At 40.6% G+C, this 20,695-nt stretch overlaps 1 protein-coding gene across 3 annotated transcripts; it reads right to left on the bottom strand.

Moving 5' to 3' along the window:
- Positions 1 to 4,650: 4,650 nt before the first annotated feature.
- Positions 4,651 to 19,725, bottom strand: LOC116042209 (stem-loop binding protein). Of its 3 annotated transcripts, none has more exons than XM_031288325.2 (8): positions 19,454 to 19,725; positions 18,382 to 18,495; positions 15,403 to 15,519; positions 15,222 to 15,287; positions 11,168 to 11,290; positions 8,101 to 8,253; positions 7,884 to 7,992; positions 4,651 to 5,351 (listed from the first exon to the last, which is right to left on the bottom strand). In XM_031288325.2, the coding sequence occupies exons 1-8, from the start codon at positions 19,510 to 19,512 to the stop codon at positions 5,280 to 5,282; spliced, it is 813 nt and encodes a 270-aa protein (XP_031144185.1). In that variant the 5' UTR covers positions 19,513 to 19,725; the 3' UTR covers positions 4,651 to 5,279. The 3 variants fall into 3 exon arrangements, with proteins under 3 accessions (XP_031144185.1, XP_031144184.1, XP_031144186.1); XM_031288324.2 differs by having other exon boundaries at positions 15,222 to 15,293; positions 19,454 to 19,724; XM_031288326.2 differs by lacking the exon at positions 19,454 to 19,725 and adding an exon at positions 19,029 to 19,054 and having other exon boundaries at positions 15,222 to 15,293.
- Between the last annotated feature and the right edge of the window lie 970 nt (positions 19,726 to 20,695).

A 20,695-nucleotide genomic window follows, 5' to 3' on the forward strand; every position in this document is an offset into this window, starting at 1 on the left:
CGCTAGCAGTTAGCTCCCTCGTTTTGGCTAGTGACGTAGAAAGCCGTGCAGATTTTGAACAGCTCACCCAGACTGAAGGCAGGACACATTCAGAAACTTGTATCTCACTCAAAACAGCATGGATGTTTTTTTTCCAAGTTTTTATGCGTGTGGAAGCACCAGAGACACAAAATAACACCCCAAATCCAGAAAAAGTGTTTTTTTCATAACATGGGCACTGTAACCCCCCTCCCCCCCTGCTAAATCGTTAATTTCACTGGATAACAATGAATATGTACTTATTATTATAACAGAGGAGAAATGCAAAATATTGAACATCTAAAAAATCTACGATGGTTCCTTTATGGACTACTAGAATCAAACAAAATGATAATGAGGTGTAAACAATCAATAAATAAAAAATGTCCTTGAATGGGTTACAGGTGCATAGCATTGGCGACAGCGGCACAGGTTTCTTTGAATCTGTAATTGTTTGTCCTCTGTCACAAATTGACTTCAAAAATATTAAAAATGAATTTGTTTTTTATTATAATTTTTAGGGGGGCTGAGATGAAATTTAGGCTTGAGCCCCCCTAAAAAGGGTCTAAAATCGCCACTGGCCAGAAGTACGGAAGTTGCCACGCCCGGAAAAAAAAATCAGTATCAGCTATCACGTCATAAAAAAAGATCAGAAAAAGGTTTATTGCCACAATAAGTACACTTACGTGGAATTTGCCTTGGTGAATGGTGCAAACATAAACAAACAAACACATGAAACATTCATATGAAATAAACAATGAATACAGAAAACAAATATGTACATACAAAATAACTGTTGCATAAGAAAAGAAAAAAAGAGGCTGAATGGGTTGAGTGCAGAATGTGCAAAGAATATAATCTAGTATGTGCAATGGGCACATGTATAGTCCAGGATAAAGGTTAGTGCAAAGTGTAGGGGTGGGGTGAGGCTGTAGAGTCACCCAGGGTGATGGGGGCAGGTGAGGCTGAGGATTCACCCAGGGTGATGGGGGCGGGTGAGGCTGTGTCGAGTCCACAACCATCTCCACTGTCTTCAGAGCGTTAAGCTCCAAGTTGTTTACATGAAAATTATTGTTATAACAAGATATTTTTTCTTGTTACAAGAAAGTTTTCTTGTTAGAACTACGCTTCCCTTAGTACATTCATGTGGATTTTTTTTATTTAGTATCTTTTCTTTTATTGTCCATATTATTCATGTGGATTTGTTATTTTTTATCATCGTTTATGATGTATGTGTATATTGTGTGTGATGTCTTTAAGCTACTGAATTTCCCCTTGGGGATCAATAAATGATCTATCTACAGTATCTATCTACAGTATCTATCTTTGTTTGGTATTGTATTGTGTCAACGTTACGACAAATATTTCACTACTGGAAAAGAAGAAACCCTGCGGGGGATCCATCTTGTCAAAACAGCACACGTCAGGATTATGCATAAATGGCGTCCCATTAATGATGTCAGGTAATTTGCCAGCTGGAGACAGAAAGTCACATCGAGCAGGGTGGTTGCTTGTGGGGCTGCAGCCATAGGATTGGGCATCGAGAACCGATTCCTACTTGGAATCGTTTCAAAAATGACGATTCCAGTAGAATAGATTCTTTATTGGAATTGTTTAGAGCAGTGGTTCTCAAACTTTTTTCAATAATGTACTCCTTTTGAATTATTTCTTTAAGCCAAGCACCCCCTGACCAGTGCTAATCATTTTGGGTAGAAAAATAGTGTATATAAAGAGCGACAGTACTAAACAACAGCCAAACTGAAAAAAAAAAACATGTAAATGCTGATGAAATAAGGAGACAAAAACTGTAAAAAAAAAAAAAAGACCAAACCTTGGAAAAAGATGGTACAAAGAAGGAAGGAAGGAAGGAAGGAAGGAAGGCAAGAATAGGTCGAAAATAGTATCAAAAACTTCAAAAAACAATGACATAACTTCGAAAAAAGCGAGAAACTTAAAAAGTAGAAGGAAGGAAGGATAGAATAGGTCTAAAGAAGGCAACACAAATATCACATTTTTGGTAGGAAAAAAAAAAAGTCTACATAAAGAGGAACAATGTTCTGGACAACAGCCTTGTAACTATTAAACATTTTGTTAAATATTGTACCCACGTACCCCCTGAAGCACTCCAAAGTACCCCTAGGGGTACACGTACCCCCGTTTGAGAAACACTGGTTTAGAGGATTAGGTTTCAAATCCGATCATCGCTTCCCAATTTATCATGCGCAAGTTTTGGTTTGCAAAAGCGGCCAGGCACTTGTTGTGTTGCAGCCTCGGAGCGCAGTAAGCAGCGCTCTAGTGTGGCTTTATTTTACATTGAAAAAGCTGTAAAACTACAAACCACCATTGAATCAAAATCAAACTTTCCTCTTATTTGTGAAAATAGGCATGTGACCCGCTTCAACTCCACCCCTCAAAGAATCGTAATCGGGAATCGATACGAACCGGAATCGGAAGGAACAATCGGAATTGGAATCAGAATCATCATCAGCCACAAATCTTTTAGGGTTTTAAAATGACTTCAACTTTGTGTCATTCCCCCCCAGTCTCTCTGACTGGGCCAGCAAATCAATGGAGCAAAAGTTCTACTACTGGGGAAATATCCACATACACTGTGCGAACTCTACTCCAGCATAGTAGAACAAAAATAGGTTTCAACATTAGCAATGCGGTTCATGCCAAATTCTTAGCCTGCCTATGTTATGTATCCTAACTTAAAAATAGTAACATCAGACAATTTTGTCCCTTCTTAGGTGGCAGGAGTGAAAAGCATTGACATATGAGGTGAAAAGTAGTCCCCCCTTAAAATGTGTTGTGCTCTGGTTTCAGAATGATGAAAACAGCTGGAGAACAATTACAAAATAGGATGTAGGCTGGACAGGATGATTCTTTTTCTATCAGTTTTTCCCCAAATGGTCAGATTTTTGACATGTTATGATCCGCGACTCAAAACCGTGACCCAATCCAAACCGTGAGTTTTGTGATCCGTTGCACCCCTATTTACAAGGACTTCGCCTCGGTGGATAGCTAGTGCATACATTAAAGTGCCCATATTATGAAAAAATCACTTTTTCTGGGATTTGGGGTGTTATGTTGTGTCTCTGGTGCTTCCACACACATACAAACTTTGAAAAAAATCCATCCATGCTGTTTAGAGTGAGATACGGTTTCTGAACGTGTCCTGCTTTCAGTCTCTGGGTGAGCTGTTCAAAATCGGCACGGCTTGTGACGTCACAAGCCGAAACGAGCAGGCTAACCGCAACCATTAGCTCGTTAGCATGCTAACGCTAGCATGCTACCTCGTTCTCAATAGCAAAGCACTGCTACAACACACACAAGTTCACCATAATCTACAAAAGAACTACTTACATGTGCGCCCTCATTTAGAAGTCTCCCAGCTAATCCTGCCTTGTAACTGACCGAAGTTGTAGAAACAGCCTGTCTTTTACTGTCTATGGAGCTAGCTAGCTGACATGATCTACATCTGAGCTACTGGGCATGTGCAAGTGTAATCAAAGATAGTACAGAAGAAGAAGAAGAAAAGAGGTCTCACTCTGTAGCTAAAACAGAGACCAGCTGAAAAGAGGATCTGCAGCAGTGAGAGAGAGCACTGCAGTACAACAAAAATATGGTGTTTTTTGAAAATTAAACCATGTAAACCTATTCTGGTACAACCTTAAAATACAATTATGAACCTGAAAATGAGCATAATATGGCTGCTTTAACATTAAAAAAGGAAATAAACAATATGTGTAAAAGACACAGTAACCTGAACAAATATGTATGTTTATAATAATATAACAGTGTAACAATAAGAAAAGAAGCTGTATGGTTTAGCGTGGGGCTGCACGATACGAGGAAAACACGCGATAACGTTGAACATCACGATATAACTTGCGTTAAATAAACGCATTAAAGTGTACTCAGTTCTGCATTTCTGTTGCTTTCAGTATTCTGCTAGAATACAACAAATTGCTTGTTGGGTTTAAAAACAAATGAAAGGAAATCATTTACAACATTCTTTTCCTGAACAAATTGAACATTGAATTGAAAAATAAATGGCAGCACTAAAAAAAGAAAGAAAAAAAGAACATTTTAAAGTGCAGTTTTCTGCTGATATTTTCTTTCAACCAACTCAAAAAATCTTGAGGGTCTTTCGCGATGCGTTTACTGTTGGCAGTTGATAATCGCGATGACGATAAAAAGACAATTACAAAATAGGAAGTAAGCACGACAGGATGATTCTTTTTCTATAATTTTTTCCCCCAAATGATGGTCAGATTTTTGACATGTTATGATCTAAAATGGCTTGAAAAATAGTGCATATATTAGCTTTGGGATGAGCCCCAAATCTGAAGATCTTAGAACACTTTACACTCCCTCACTTTAATAAAACTAAAATCCGACACATGTAATGGAAGAAATGCGGTTGTTGTACTCTTGCAGCAAAATGTACAGGACTGGTTATCATAAAGTTCTGGTAATAAAAAAGGCAATGGAGACATTCAAGTTTTTTTTTTATTATTTGAAAGTCTTCACCATGAACGAAACAGCAATAAACACAGTAACATTAGCATTTAAAAAAACAACCAATATAAAAACAAATCACAGCCCAATATAACAGAAGTAATGTTCTTCAGTATTTAAAATTGTACATACTTTGGGGGAAGGGGGGGGGGGACAAACAATCATGTCAATATGAATTATGAAAATACTATGCCTTTGGTTTGCCTTTCCTTTAAACGATTTAGAACACTTTGAGTTTGGTCAGTTTCTATCTATTCTTTCATTCCATTTCAGCGAGTACAAGCATTTGCGCATAATGGACTAATCAACTAACCTGGATGTCTGCCCTACCAGACCGACCAGGCCACGGATCAGTGCTACAAGTGGTTTGGCGAACACCAAATCCTAAACCATTTCAACTGACCAAAAGCGTGATTAAACATGCAACTGTAAAATCCTGCCATAAAGAAAAAAGACTCCCTGAGCAGATTAGTGATCTTGAAGAAAAAAAAAAAAAAAGAAGGTCCCAACCATTGGATTAAGAAGCACTAGTATAAAAGGAAACTAAATATGCTACAGTGTTGAACGAATAACTACCAGCTGAGATGCAGACACAGCACTGTTTGCTTCCAGCAGCGTCAAGTAGCTGCAACCTGGAACAGAGTCATTGTGGGAGACACGGTGGGCTGTGAGAAGTGAGAGTGCTGGGGAGGGAAATGGCCAAACCATTTTTTTTTTTTGTATTTTCCATGACAAAACTATGCCATGTCAGGCTCCACTGTGGTTTCTGTCTTCTGTACTTTGACGGGGGTACCCGAGCAGTCTTCACCCTGAGCAGAATCAGAATAGGATTTATTGCCAAGTATCCAAGTAAGGAACATTTACAAATAGTGGTGGAACGGAGCATAGTTGACCCGTGGTCCGTACCGATTAGTCTTGCTTTGCCAGACCCTCCTCCAAATCTCGCTGGAGGAAGGTCTGGCTACTCCACACAGCATTCGGGGATGGGAGGAAAACGTGCTCTAGTTTATTGCCATTTCTTTAAACCAATCACAGTCGACTTGGGTGGTGCTAAGCACCGGAGAAAAAGCCGGGGTGCCGCTGCAAAATAGGCTCAAAGAAACACGTTTTGGTGGAACACGTGTACGTTCAAAAGTTGTTTTAGTCGTGCAACAGAAAACTCAGATTGGACAGATAGTCTAGCTAGCTGTCTGGATTTACCCTGCAGAGATCTGAGGAGCAGTTAACCATAGTCCTCATAAATCCACCGGAGTTACGAACGCCAACTAGAGCTTAGATCGGCCCAAAAAATCAAGCCCGAACCTGCCCGAGCCCGAGCACGTTGCGTCCGAGCCCGGCCCGGCCCGACACATTAACTGTAATTATGAGCCCGAGCCCGATTTAAACCCGACAATTTTTTTAATACGTAGGCCGTTATAACTGACGTTCTCAACTACAATTCAGAGTTGCTTGAACTACAGAAATCTGTTTAGAATAATACAACAAGGACGAAGCCTGTAAACTGCGCTGTTTGTTTAGAATGGAACGGATCGCAAATGGATCCGAATGAAGAAACGTAAAAAAAAAGAAACAATGATGAACAACATATTGTTGTCACTGCCCACGACTTGTTTAAACTGCTTCCATACCTCCGACTTTCCTCCACACTCAAAGTTAATTCTCCTGTTTTTCTTTTTTTCTTTACATCTTCAAGCTCCCAGTGTGATGCGTGCAAGAGGAGGAGACTCCGCGCATGAAGTGCTGCATTTTGTAACTGCAGCCTAACTTTTGTAGGCTACACATTTGTTATATAGCCTATTTATATATATTTATAATATTTCTGATTATGGCATAGCTTTCTCCCCACCCAAATAGGATAATAAGGTAATGGATAAAAAAAAAAAAAAAAAAAAATTGCTTGATCAAAGGTCCGGCCCGGGCCCGGCCCGAGGATGTGGCGGAAAATAACGGCCCGAGCCCGACCTGAGGTCCGGTCTAGCTCGGGTCGGGCTCGGGCCGAGAATCTAAACTCTAACGCCAACACAAAGAGATTTTATTCCCCTACCCCTAGTAACTACTGTTTTGTTCAACCTGAACCTATGTTTTTGTGTTTAAGTGACTGATGGGAACAACAATCTTTGACATTGGTCCAGTATTAAGAGAGATTAGCAAAACAAGTTACACTGTAAGTTAGTAGGGCAATTGTCCAACTTGTATTTACCTTCATAAAAGTGCTGTTTTTGCCACTGACAGGCTCAGATTAATATTCTAAGTGTCTGACAACATTATGGAAAGGATCCCTTCAGAGATAGACCTTTAAAACCTCTTTGAGACCTTTCTGTTTAACCAGAAACGGCTCTGAAGTTGCTAGCTCTAAACCCCCACCAGACTCCATTTAAAAAAACAATACTTTTAGCATGTATAGAGCCAACATATTTTCACATGTAAATGTGTTTATTTCAACCAAAACTAGAGTTGTGATGGTTGATAAAGTGGAAAGACGACTCAAAACGGCTTTTCATAGTTTTATTTTACATCTGTCGACTTTGAATGAAGTGTATTTTACAATGCTAAAATTACTGTTTATTTACATGGAGTCCTGCGGGTTTAGCGAACGCAATTTCGGGGAGGTTTAAAAAAAGGATCTTACTCTTTAACAGACAGGTCGACCTCCTTAGAAATCCTTTCCGTAATGTTGTCAGACACCTACAATATTGATAATTAATTAAAGCGTAACTACTAGGGGTGTGACGAGACACCCAGCTCACAAGACGAGACACGAGACTGGGTTCACGAGAACGAAATTCAAGAAATGTGACTGGAAAAAAATAGTCTTTACTCAGAGAACCAAGGTTACAACGTAACCATGCGTTTCATTGCAGCAGTAAACAAGGAAGTAGGCTGCTCTTTAGATTTATGACCATTTTAAGACGAGGGGAGAACATTTAGTTTAATATTATTAAAACTAAAGTTAGGTCTTGCTTTCTGCTTGTGACTCATTTAAAAAAATAAATAAAAAAAGATAGAGAAAGAGAGCGATCTCCGCGAGTCAACGGCAGCACCACACTGAACTGCACGCTGCAGTCCGTGTGTGTGTGTGTGTGTCGAGAGCGTGCGCACGAGAGAGAGAGAGAGAGAGAGAGAGAGAGAGAGAGAGAGAGAGAGAGAGAGAGAGGCCGTACCCTCTAACGTTCTAACGCTGGGTTTTACCGGCAACTTTGTACTATTGCAACTCAATTTTTTGCTACTTGAAAATGGGGAAAACTAGACTTGAATGTATTTCTTAAGGCTTTAAAATGATTCCGATCTAACAGGGATTTGATAGAACTCTACTAAACAGATGATGACTCAATCAAACTCACCTCCAGTGAAAGGCTGTGTGTGGGGAGAGAGGCTGGGGCATTCTGGGAGTCTGGCAAGGTTGGGAAGTCCAGCTCAATGTCCATTACGTCACCGAGATCCAGCTCCTCACTGGAAGAACAGAGGACAAAGGACACGTGAACATGACCCAACGGCTGACTGAGACTGAGGTGCATTCTCTATCGCCCTCGGGTAACCAAAGGCCACATGTCTTCTTACATATCAAGGACTTTGTCCTGGCCATCCTCTGTTGGGGGGTCCCAGGCGTGCAGTTTGACCTTCCACAGTTTGATCTGCTGGTCCCAGGAGCGCCGGCTGTACTTCCTGAACTTATTGGGAGTCTTTGGGTGAACACCCGGCTGACGCATGTGTCTGGAAACAAAAAGGGGGTAGAAAAAAGAAAAAACAATAGAAACGGAGAAGTTAAGATCAGAAATCAGAATCAGTTATTTTGCCAAGTGGGGCTGGGTTTATAAAAAAAAAAAAAAAAATCGATTTTCATTTGAATGATCAAATATCGATTCATAAAATCCAGAATGGATCTCTGTGCATCATATAAAAACTAGAAGACCTAAGGAATCCATTTGGGAAGGCGGTTAAGTAACGGTCCAAAGATTTTGGCGAGGAAGAAAAAATAAATAAATGTCATTTTAAATTAGGTCCCTTGACCGCTCTCACCTCAAGATATAGCTGAATGTATGAAGGTAAATATGGTGCAAAAAGGGAGAGCTTGTAGAATACAATGTGAGAACTTGCAGAACAAAAAATCTGAACTTGTATGTTAAAATTTGCACTTGTAAAAATTTAATTTGCACTTGTAAAAATAAAATTTGCACTTGTAAAAAATATTCACACACATGTGATCTGAATTTGAAGTCATACAAAGAAAAAAAACATGAGAGCTTGTAAAAAAAATCTGAACTTGTAAGTTGAAATTTGCACTTGTAGAAAATGTTCACACACCTGTATTCTGAATGTGAAGTTACAGAAAAAAATATTCACAAATGTGTATATTGATATTTACATGAACACAATGACAGCTGCAAACTTATAATGCAACATTTACTCGTATACTTTTTTTTTTACTCTGGTTCATTTACCATCACAACCACAACTCAGTGATTACAACCTCTGGAATCTGTCACTGCAACTTCACATATGTGCTCTCTCGCATCACAAAGTGGCCAATCTGCGCACCTCGACTTTCACAACACTCTTGACGATACATTTGGTGCAAAACTAATTTGTACCTGTGGACTTAGGCTGTGGAGCTCTGAGATAACAGAACGGGAAAAGCCTTCTTATATACAGTCTATGGGAAAAGCAGGGTTTCTATCGCCAGATGAGGGACAACTCTGTCTGGCTTATTTATGTAGCATGGAAACTTGGTGGAATAGAATGCTAGCGTTAGCTTGCTAACTAGCAGCCAGCCCGCTTCTAAATAAATACCTTTTAATTATCTAAACACTTTTTAACAGTCAAACTAAAACACTGGCGGTGAGCTCCACGGCCTGCAGCCGCAGACGGACCGTCATCAGTGGGGATCGACCAGCGTAGCAACACTGCTTTTGCCAGAAAGCTTCGCTGCCGACCTCGACCTGCAGTCGGAGCTCCAGCGGGACACGGAGAGCCCCACATTCGGTAGCAGCGGCCCATCCCCCGGCCATGACCAGAGCTTGCTTTGCTGATGTTGTGCATCCCTGCTAAGAATTGCACCCGCTTGGGCAGAAACAATAATTTCTGCAGAATTCATTGCTGCCGAAAATTGCATCTAAGTAGCAAGGAAATGCTACTACAGAGTCTGATAAAACATTGATGTCTCTCTAAACCTTCTAAAATCCTAATCATTATTGATGAACATGACAGAGAGATTTACTATATTGCCTAGTTTTTAAACAGTACATTGCCTTATAAAATCATTATTTTCCCTAGTGGATGCAATTCTCGGCAGGGATGCGAAACTTGGCACCTGTTACCCACTGATGACGGTCCGTCTGCGGCTGCAGGCCGTGGAGCTCACCGCCAGTGTTTTAGTTTGACTGTTAAAAATGTTTAGACAAAAGGTATTCAGAAGCGGGCTGGCTGCTAGTTAGCTAACGCTAGCATGCTATTCCACCAAGTTTCCATGCTACATAAATAAGCCAGACAGAGTTGTCCCTCATCTGGCGATAGAAACCCTGCTTTTCCCATAGACTGTATATAAGAAGGCTTTTCCCGTTCTGTTAGCTCAGAGCTCCACAGCCTAAGTCCACAGGTACAAATTAGTTTTGCACCAAATGTATCGTCAAGAGTGTTGTGAAAGTCGAGGTGCGCAGATTGGCCACTTTGTGATGCGAGAGAGCACATATGTGAAGTTGCAGTGACAGATTCGAGAGGTTGTAATCACTGAGTTGTGGTTGTGATGGAAAATGAACCAGAGTAAAAAAAAAGTATACGAGTAAATGTTGCATTATAAGTTTGCAGCTGTCATTGTGTTCATGTAAATATCAATCTACACATTTGTGAATATTTTTTCTGTAACTTCACATTCAGAATACAGGTGTGTGAACATTTTCTACAAGTGCAAATTTCAATTTACAAGTTCAGATTTTTTTTACAAGCTCTCATGTTTTTTTTCTTTGTATGACTTCAAATTCAGATCACAGGTGTGTGAATATTTTTTACAAGTGCAAATTTTAACATACAAGTTCAGATTTTTTGTTCTGCAAGTTCTCACATTGTATTCTACAAGCTCTCCCTTTTTGCACCATATTTACCTTCATATGAATGAAATGTCACTCAAAACTCAGACTGTAGAAATTATAGAATATCTTTCACATCCCAGCAAAAATGGACCGAAATATCCAGAATCAACATTGAATCGGAAATCGAACGGGGAAACGTAACCGAATCGGGACCTTGTGAATCGGAATCCTAACGATTCAGGGGAAATCGGTGGCAATACCCGGCCCTATTGCCAAGTAGGTTTGCATGTTCAAGGAATTTGTCTCGGCGCATGACAAAAAATACAGTCCAAAGTCAAGGTTCTACTTATTTATTGTAAGACATTATTTATCATTGTTCTATGTCGTACACATGTGCTCATAATAGTTGCTGTGCTGTATTGCAAATCATAGTTTTTCTTATGTGGCCATAAGTCAGTGGAATACTCTCTCCCAACACACCTTATTACATGTACAAATCCTTAAACCTTTTCATGCTTGACAAAAAGCTGGATATTTTCACAACAAACTTAAACACGTGTGTGTGTGTGTGTGTGTGTGTGTGTGTGTGTGTGTGGACGTACTTTGGAACTTCCTTGGTGTATCGGTCATAGGCCAGTGTGTTCTTGCCATAGTTGATCTGTTTCTGGCGCCGTAGCAACACAGCCTCATCGGTCTCCATGTTTTCTCCCTCTCTTGAGTCACAGCTGCAGCAGACAGACAGACAGACGGGGGGGTATTCACACATACAGACTCAAAGAATAATAATAATTAAAAAAAAGGCACGACAGGCTGCTGTTCATTGTGAATGGATACTCCAAACAGCAGTGTGCCGTGACCCCCCCCCCCCCCCCCGATTCAGGACGCTTAGGTCACTTTATGAAAATGTCCTCTTTAAACAAATGTGGGAAGAGGCCATCATTGCGGACAACAGCTTTCCCATTCAACGTGATGGGTACTGGGACTTGAACACAACGTGACGAAAGACATTGCTCAGGAAAATAACGTACCTGGTTGTGCGGCGGTATAGTGGCAACGGGAGAAAATAACTGTATGATCAGAGAGGAGAATGTAAATGATGTGCTCACCTAAACACACCTGCGAGCTTCAAGCTTGTGAGGAGGAAGAGAGAGTCTGCTACTTTGAATGTGTGTGTGTGTGTGTGTGTGTGTGTGTGTGTGTGTGTGTGTACAGCTGGTTAGACTCAGCAATGGTGGATGAATATGGATATTGTGGCTGAACATTTAAATCGTTTTCATATCGAAATCGAGATTTGAAAGAACGGGATTAGCTTAATCGGGAAGGCGGCAATTAACCGAATGTGAAATATATAGTTGAATGTTTGGCAAAACATTTCATTTTACAATTTTTTTTTTTATTCCTCTTTTCATTATTATATTTACTGTTTTTATCATAAGATAAGTGCCAGAAGGAATGTTACATATCAGATTGTTTACAGAAGTGTCCCATTTTCAGTGGATCGTTCATTTATTTTGTATTACTCCATTTAACATGATCGTCAAAAACAATAATCGTTCAGCCCTAATGGAAATGTCACGAGAAGTAATCACGGGATATTATCTAAAATAGGAATGTTCATGTACTGTTTAACTGACACTCAACATTTTGATCAGTTAAAGGTGCTGTAGGTAGGATTGGGAAGATCCAGGACTTAGCCAAAGAATTTGAATAATCGACAACTTCTCAGTCCCCTAAAGCCCAAAACGTTCTCCTAAGCCCCTCCCCCCACAAGGGAGAATGAATGCGTGTGTCTCAGCAGTGATTGACACGCAGTTAGACACCTCCCCTGGCCCTGATTAGTGCATCTGAACAATGAGCGGTGGATTTTTGCAAATCACACTACAGGCTGTAGTTGGTGCCAGAGGAGCCGGATTTTTTTTTTTTTTTTTTTTTATGACCTGCTTCATGTAATTCTACTGGAACATAGGGTCAGTTTCAGCAAATATGACAGAAAGTTAGTTTTATAAGTCTTACCTACAGCACCTTTAAACCAAAAACTATTTTGCCGGGCACCTGGTAGAGCGCACGCCCATACAGAGAAGTTTACCCCTTGACGGAGCAGCCGCAGGTTCGACTCCAACCTCTTGCCCTTTGCTGCGTGTCATTCCCCCCTCTCATGTCTTCAGCTGTCCTTTAAATAAAGGCCTAAAATGTCCAAAAAATAATCTTGAAAAAAATAAAAATAAATAACTCTTTTGCATGAAAAATAGGCTATCCAAGCTGCTTTGTTTTTTTCTGCTCATGGCTCTCTGCTGGACGGCGCTCACAGCCGAGAGCTGCGTGACACATTCCACTGGGGCTGCACATCATGAGGGACATATCTAATTGCGAATATTTCGACTGATACTGCGATATGATTCCCGATATTGGAGGGAATGATCATTTTTGCATGTCATTTGCATCATTGCATATTTTGCCTTGTTGAAAACTGGAACTGTATGACAATCTGTCAGCATATTTTTTTTTTCATTTTCTCTCTTCAATTGTTGTTCAATTGTATATTTTTTGTAAATTCTATTGTATTGTTATACTGCATACTTAACAGTATATCTTTTTTTTATATTTCTTACTGTCCTTATTCTTTATATGTTAAGTGAGTGTTGTACTTTGAGAGCAAAGATTACTGGCCAATAAAGCTGATTCTGAATCATTATTCTCATTTTCATTGAAATATATATATATATATATATATATATATATATATATATATATATATATATATATATAGATTTATAGTGTGATTTTTGCGAAGGCTCTGTACCACACAAAGATGGTTTCTGTAGGAAAGGATTTGTAGGCCGCGACGTCTCTGCAGTGCCACAATACTTCATTCAGTACGGTTGGACACACATTTTGCCTTGTTGAAAACTGGAACTGTATGACAATCTATGTCAGCATTTAAAGACAATTCAAAAGTCAGACCGGCGGCACCGAGGATTGCGGGTGGATAAGGTGTAAAGAGCAACGGCTTATACACTGTCCCATACTAGAGTCCTAAAATCTCGTATTTTATCTGCTTTTATATTTTTAATAGTTTTTAACTTCTCTTTAATGTTTCATGTAAAGCACTTTGAATTGCCATGTTGCTGAAATGTGCTATACACATAAAGCTGCCTTGCCTGCCTTGTCTTTAGAAACAAATTGCGCCCCCCTTGCGATTTGGATATTGCACTAGTCCGCATTGCGATTTCGATAGAAATAGGGATGAGCGAGTACAGCATTATCTGTATCTGTTAACCATATGAATTATCTGTATCTGTACTCGGAAGTGAAGTAAAAAAAAAACTGGTTAGAGCCAGCTGACGGTTTAAAAAAGAAAAAAAATCTCCGACAGCCAGAGACTCAACGCGAGTTGCATTCTACCAAGCACCACGTCTGAACAAACCCCACGTTTACCAGAACTCTACTGGTTAATAAGTAAGTACTACAAACCGAAGTAAAAAACAAACCTGAAGAAACCCTAAACGTTAACGGAAAAGCCCCGCGAACCTGAGTGACTGAGGGAGGGAGAGAGAGAGAGAGAGAGAGAGAGAGAGAGAGAGAGAGAGAGAGAGAGAGAGAGAGAGAGAGAGAGAGAGAGCGCGCTGTTCTGTGTGAGTGAGCAGAGCGGGACACAGCAACACAATAAATCTGTATGTGTGTAGGGGAGGGGCGCTGTGACGACTAGCCTATCACAGAACGCAGACACAGTCAGCTACCCAATGAGGATTTTTATTCAATCCGAGCATAGATATTGTCTCGTATTACTCGTATAATACTCATACTCGGCAAAAGTGCTTTATCCGTACCGGATACTCATTTCAGCCGAGTATCCGGCTCAACTCTAAGAAATAGCGATTAATTGTGCAGCCCTACAACCATTACATCGATGAGGACTGGCGGGTTACACAGAGTATGCCAGGCAGACACACGGCTGACAACATCGCAGGGGGATGCGGTGGAGACAGGCTCGGACGTACACGGTTTGACTTCACATAGCATAGCGGCATTTCGGGAGCAAAAGAGGCGTGACGTGTAAAACAGCACGCGTTGGCGTCAAGTGTGTGCATGTTGTCCTGCTGTGCCGGCTGCCCTTTTTAAACAGACGCCGATTTGGCTCTGTATACTGTTCCTCGGCTGCCTGGCTTAACAACTCTGTCCTCCCATTCTGTAAAGGGCTGCACAATTTATCGTATATCGTTTTAAATCGTCATCGCCATATCAAACGGCGCAATAACCATATCGCGAAAGGCTGCGACATATCGCGATATACACTCCGATTTTTTTGTGATGGTTGAAAAAAGAAAATATCAGAAGAAAATTCCACTTACAATAATGTTGGATATTATTTCCTCTCATTTGTTTTAAACTCAACGAGCAATTTGTTGTATTTCAGCCGAATACCGAGAGCAGCAGAAAGGCAGAACTGAGCACACTTTAATATCTGGTTATTTATCACAAGTGATATCGTTTTCCACGCTATTCCACAACATTATTATATTAGCATATTTTCCTCACGTCGTGCAGCCCCAATTCTGTATTGTGCCTTTAATACAGAACGGCGAGGCGGAACAACCGCCCAACAGTTCCACCCTGAACAGGCTGTGAAAGGGACCGACATGCGATAGGGTGACATACCTCTCAGAAGAGCCAGACGAGGTCTTTCTCTCTCTCTGGGTGACCTCTGCACCCAGTATCCTCCTCCTGTAACTGGACACAGTGCACACACAGTCAGTGAAGATTGGCACACAATACAAGAGTGGGCTTTGAATGAATCAGAGATAATAATAATAAAAAACAAGAAGCAGAGTTTGTTTACCGCTGCATGTCTCTGTGTACATCCCTCCTCATCTCATCATCCTCATCTACCTGGCTGCCCCAGTCAGCCGGTCTGCTGCAGCGAGACACCGGGCCTGTGCTCTCTGGAGTGGTGAAACTGGGGAGGAAGCACAAGAGGTACATACCGGCATTAACACACGGAGGGGAATACAAGTTCACATTGCCACGGTGGCAGCAGATGTAGCCGCACATTGCCAACTTTGTTCCACCCCTAGTGAAGACTGAGTACTGTTTCCAATATGTTGTGTCGAGCTTGCATCAAGCGAAGAATAACACACGACTAATCACAGTTTGTACAGTTTTGCAGCTAAACTACGTAAAAGGTAGTCTCACATTGCCAGACCTTCCTCCACAGCGCTGTGGAAGGTCTGGCTAGTCTATACAGCATTCCGGGATGGGAGAAAAACGTGCTCTTGTTTATTGGCATTTCTTTAACCCTTGTGTTGTCCTCCCGGGCCAAAACTGAAATTGAACATTTGTTTGACGCTTTTTTTCAACATTTTTTCTTTTTTTTTTACACTACCATCAGTATATTGTACACACCACTCACACCAATGTATTACCGCTAGTTTTACACTAATTGTTTTTCGAATTCATGGTCAAGAAACCTCATTTATATGAAATTATATACATTTTGTGTTTTGTCAAAGTTTAGTTTCAGTTTACTGTTTTGAAACAATTTTTTTGGTAGTGAACTGATCCTTCATTTAACTTGCAAGGAGCGTTGTATGGAACCATCCATGTAATTTTTGGACAATTTGGATGAAAGAATCCCAAATTTCTGACCCAAGGACGACAGGAGGGTTAACCCAATCACAATTTATTGGGCGGCGCTAAGCACCGGAGGCAGAAACAATGCCTCTGCAACATAGCCTCGGGAAGGAACTTGTTTTGGTGGAACATGTATACGTATACGTTGTTATAGTCGTGCAACAGAAAACTCAGATTGGACAGATAGTCTAGCTAGCTGTCTGGATTTACCCTGCAGAGATCTGAGGAGCAGTTAACCATAGTCCTCATAAATCTACTGGAGTTTAGAACGCCAACACAAAGAGAGCGATGGTGATGGACATCCGGCGGAATTTTCGGCGGCACCTGAACAATCCCGGAAATGAAACGTCGTCGATATAGACTATGTAAAAGGGTACGTTAGAAGGTAAGAGAGAGGAGAATAATTGGAAAATATTGCGATGTACACTAGAAAGGTACTGTATAAACATTATTATGAGAACACTGCCAACTGATATCAAGTAATAATGCAATAAAGGTAATATAATATGCTTATTTATTTAATATTATATTCCATCACATTGCCACTAATGTGAAACATTACATTAATGCGAGGGGCATTCTGTAAATAACTTATAAAATAGATGGTACCCGTCAGACAACAAAAACGATTCATAAAATCCTACTTCCCATGTCTTAGCATTTGTAACTCTTTTGAAAGACATTTTAAAAAGGAACACGCCGACTTATTGGGACTTTAGCTTATTCATCGTATCCCCCAGAGTTATAAGTCCATACATACCCTTCTCATCTCCGTGCATGTTGTAACTCTGTCTGACGCACCCACTGCTAGCCTAGTTTAGCACAGATCCTGGAGGTAACCGGCTCCATCTAGCCTACTGCTCCCAATAAGTGACTAAATAACGCCAACATTTTCCTAATTTACATGTTGTGATTTGTATAGTCACAGCTGGGAACTATATTCTGATATGATTAGCGCAACACCTGAAAAGCACCGTTATTAAGGGGATCCTTAATAAACTAAACTGTTGTTACTCTGTGCTCCTCACCACGGGGCTTCTTGTGTGCTGCGAGCAAATCACTCCGCCCAAGTAGCAGAAGTAGCAGTGCTTCGCCTTCTGAGAATATAGTTCCCAGTTTATATACGGTTAAAAGATGTCTGTGTCTCATGTGACCTTGTTGTTTGTACACGCTGTGACTATACAAATCACAACAGGAAAATGTTGGCGTTATTTTGTCACTTATTGGGAGCAGTAGGCTAGATGGAGCCGGTTACCTCCAGGATCTGTGCTGAACGAGGCTAGCGGTGGGGGGCGTCACACGCACGGAGATGAGAAGGGTATGTATGGGCTTATATAACTCTGGGGAATACGGGGAATAAGCTGAAGTCCCAATAAGTCGGCGTGTTCCCTTAATATCAATTTAGGCCTTCTTTTTTGATTAATAAATTCGATTAATTTTAGAACTTTTTAAGGATCCGCAGGAACCCTGTAACAAGCAGGACAGGTGAAGTGAAGATAACGTTGATAGTCCAGCGTTAGTGAACAACACACTAACATACTGACGGATTCTGTCTTTTTAGCCGAGCTTGACCAAAGAATATTCTGTTAAAACAGATGGCTGCTGTTTTGCCCTTATTGTTCTCTGTGAAGATTGTCGGAGATGTCGGAGCAACTGGTCACACAGTAACTTAGGATGCAATTTGGCCTTGTGTGCTCTGCTTAATTTGGCATGCAGTTTAACACACCAGTCATAATTTTGTTTAAATGAAAACTCAGCTCCTGGTGTTCTTCGCCACAGTTTTGGAAGAAGGAAATAATGGGAGTACAACAGGCAACCCAGCTTTAAAAGTGACATATTTTCTTTTTAAATAAGTACTGTATGGTGGACCTAATTAATGCTGATATGAAGAGTGGTTCATGTGGATTTAGAAAAGTATTCAAAGAAACTTAGTAAAGTATTACATTTGGCCCCAGCCTATTCGCCAGGCCAAAGCAGTCAACTTAGAGGAAACACTGCTGTTCATCCTCCTGTAAATAATTTAGCATATTAATATCTACCCCATACTGTTTGTCTATACATATGTAAATACTTTTTTGCACGTCTGGTGATATGCTAAACTGCATTTCGTTGTCCCAGTTACTGTACTCTGACAATAAAGTCGACTCTAATCTAAAAATCCACTTGTATTGTAAGTGTGTAGTCTTACCTAGCATGTCTTTTTTCAGAGTATCTGTAGCTGCCGTCGGTGTGGCCGCCGTTCTCCCTACCACTACCACCTGCTTCTCTGTTGGCCCGCAGGCTTCCGTCGACCCCTCGTTTCCTGCGGGGGAGAAATAAAAATTTGGATTAAAACATACAAGCATAGGATTACTTCGTTACAACAAGCATGTCTCAAGTAACGTTCGCCTGACGTTAACGTTTCTATCCGTCTCGAGCAAACCAATAAGAATAAAAAAGGCGCTAAGCAAGCGCCTAAACCTACCTAACGTTAGCGCAGCAAACGCAGAACTAGCTCGCAGACTGTATGCAGCATAGTTTTGAAATGTGTAACGTTATTACAGCAAGATACAACGACTAACGTTAATGCTAATGTTTCCAAATCAAAACAAAGATGGCAGCCCGCCGGAACTCCGGCCGCCGGCTAGCTAGAAAAGAAACAGTCGCCACTTAGGAAGCGGGTTAAACGCTTTGTTATAACGCAGCAAACGGATTTTTTTTTTTTTTTTTTAACCATTAAACGAGTCACTGACGAATCTGAAAGTAACGTCAAAAGAGCGGCAACGTCACCTGTTTTTAGAGAAGCTTCTTGGTTGTTAATCGCCTTTAGCGAAACCGATAGTTAACTTCTATTACCTCTGATACATAGAGGGACAAACCAGGGCTAACGTAAGCTGCACCCCTAGCGTTACTTAAACCAGCTTCCCGGTGTCCAATAGAATAGAAATCCTTGGTTTAAAAGTTTCTCCCGCCATCGGCTTTCTATTTCCGATTGTTCTGGCCGTCTGTTCATCCATCCATTAACGTTATCTAGCGAAGTTACACACAATGGAAGCTCGTAATCAGTAATCTTTTTCGTCCACCAGCCAAAATGGCAAGTGAGTGTTTACCAGCCATTCAATAGATTACCATTGTTTCTTTGGCTGGTAAGTGAAGCAAATCTACCAGCCACTTGCATATTTTACCAGCATTTGGCTGGTGGATGGTGCTAATTTTGAACCCTGCTCGTAATAACTGTGTTTTAAGTAAGTAACGTTAAAGGAACAGCATTCGAAACGTACCTATTTTCAGGTTTGCTGCTGTGAGGGTCACTTCGTCTGCCTCTGGTCCAGTCAGACATTTTCTTTGTAAGGAATAGCGTGATCAAGCAGTATCTGGAGCGGTAAAGTATCTCTGTTGTCAGCTGAGAGGCTCTACAGCAGTGAATCTACTATACCTCAACCCGCCAACACCAAAAGACGCGCGGTTCCAAACAATCCCAGAAGTCACGTGACCGGAAAGGGCGGTTATACATGTAAATTACAAGTTCCCAAAAGGTAAATCCTAAATCGGATCTGCTAGAATGATCGACGTAGTTAGGTTAAGGCATGAGGATTGGGGATTGGTTAGGGTAAGAATACCAGGGTGGGTAAGCCAATCAGAGGCAGAATAAGGCGGGCCACAAGCCACGTCCTTTGACGTCGATACGTCTACTGGATCCGAGCTAGCATCTACCATTTCCTACATTGTGAAAATAAAATGACATAATAACAACACAATACAATCACAGTTGAAGGGAAACATGTTATCACCTACTTCGAATGTAAAGATAGGAGCTTGTGTAATATTGTAAATCTTTTCATTGTATTAGGTAAGTTCCATATTCACAAAGCTAAATCAATCCCCATGTTTTAAACTATTCTTAGTTGAAATTGATATGCACTTTGAGTCTCTGGTAATTCGAGTCACCTTTTCATTTATTTATTATTATTATTTGTGTAAATTATTATTTTCCTATTTATTTTTGCTTTTATATTATGTCATATATATTTGTTTATGTACAATTTATGTTTAAGAACTGAGATGACAGAATATTTGCAAATTAAATAAAAAAAAAAAAAAAAGCATTTACCATTTCTAAACTGTGCTTTGTGCCTGATTTCCTCGCATCTCTCCCATGCCTCCTCAATGGGAGGGACTAAGACACGAGGAAGGGACGCAAGTGGAGGACTCGAGGAGGCAATTTAAGGGCTATGAGATGTGGTGATAGTATAGAGCAGGGGTCACCAACACGGTGCCCGCGGGCACCAGGTAGCCCCCAAGGACCACATGAGTAGCCCTCAGGCCTGTTCCAAAAATGAAAATTGAATATTGATATTATCTGTTTCCCACCTTGTTAAGTCATTGCTGGTAATATTGATAATGAGAAATCATTAACGTGATCAGTGTCTTCATATAGATTAGTATCATTAATCATTAATAATCATATATAACTAAAGGCAAACTGAGCAAATTAGTTATTTCAGAAGAGTGTATCAAACTGG

Source organism: Sander lucioperca, chromosome 1 (assembly GCF_008315115.2).
Source record: "Sander lucioperca isolate FBNREF2018 chromosome 1, SLUC_FBN_1.2, whole genome shotgun sequence".
NCBI classification, from domain to species: domain Eukaryota; kingdom Metazoa; phylum Chordata; class Actinopteri; order Perciformes; family Percidae; genus Sander; species Sander lucioperca.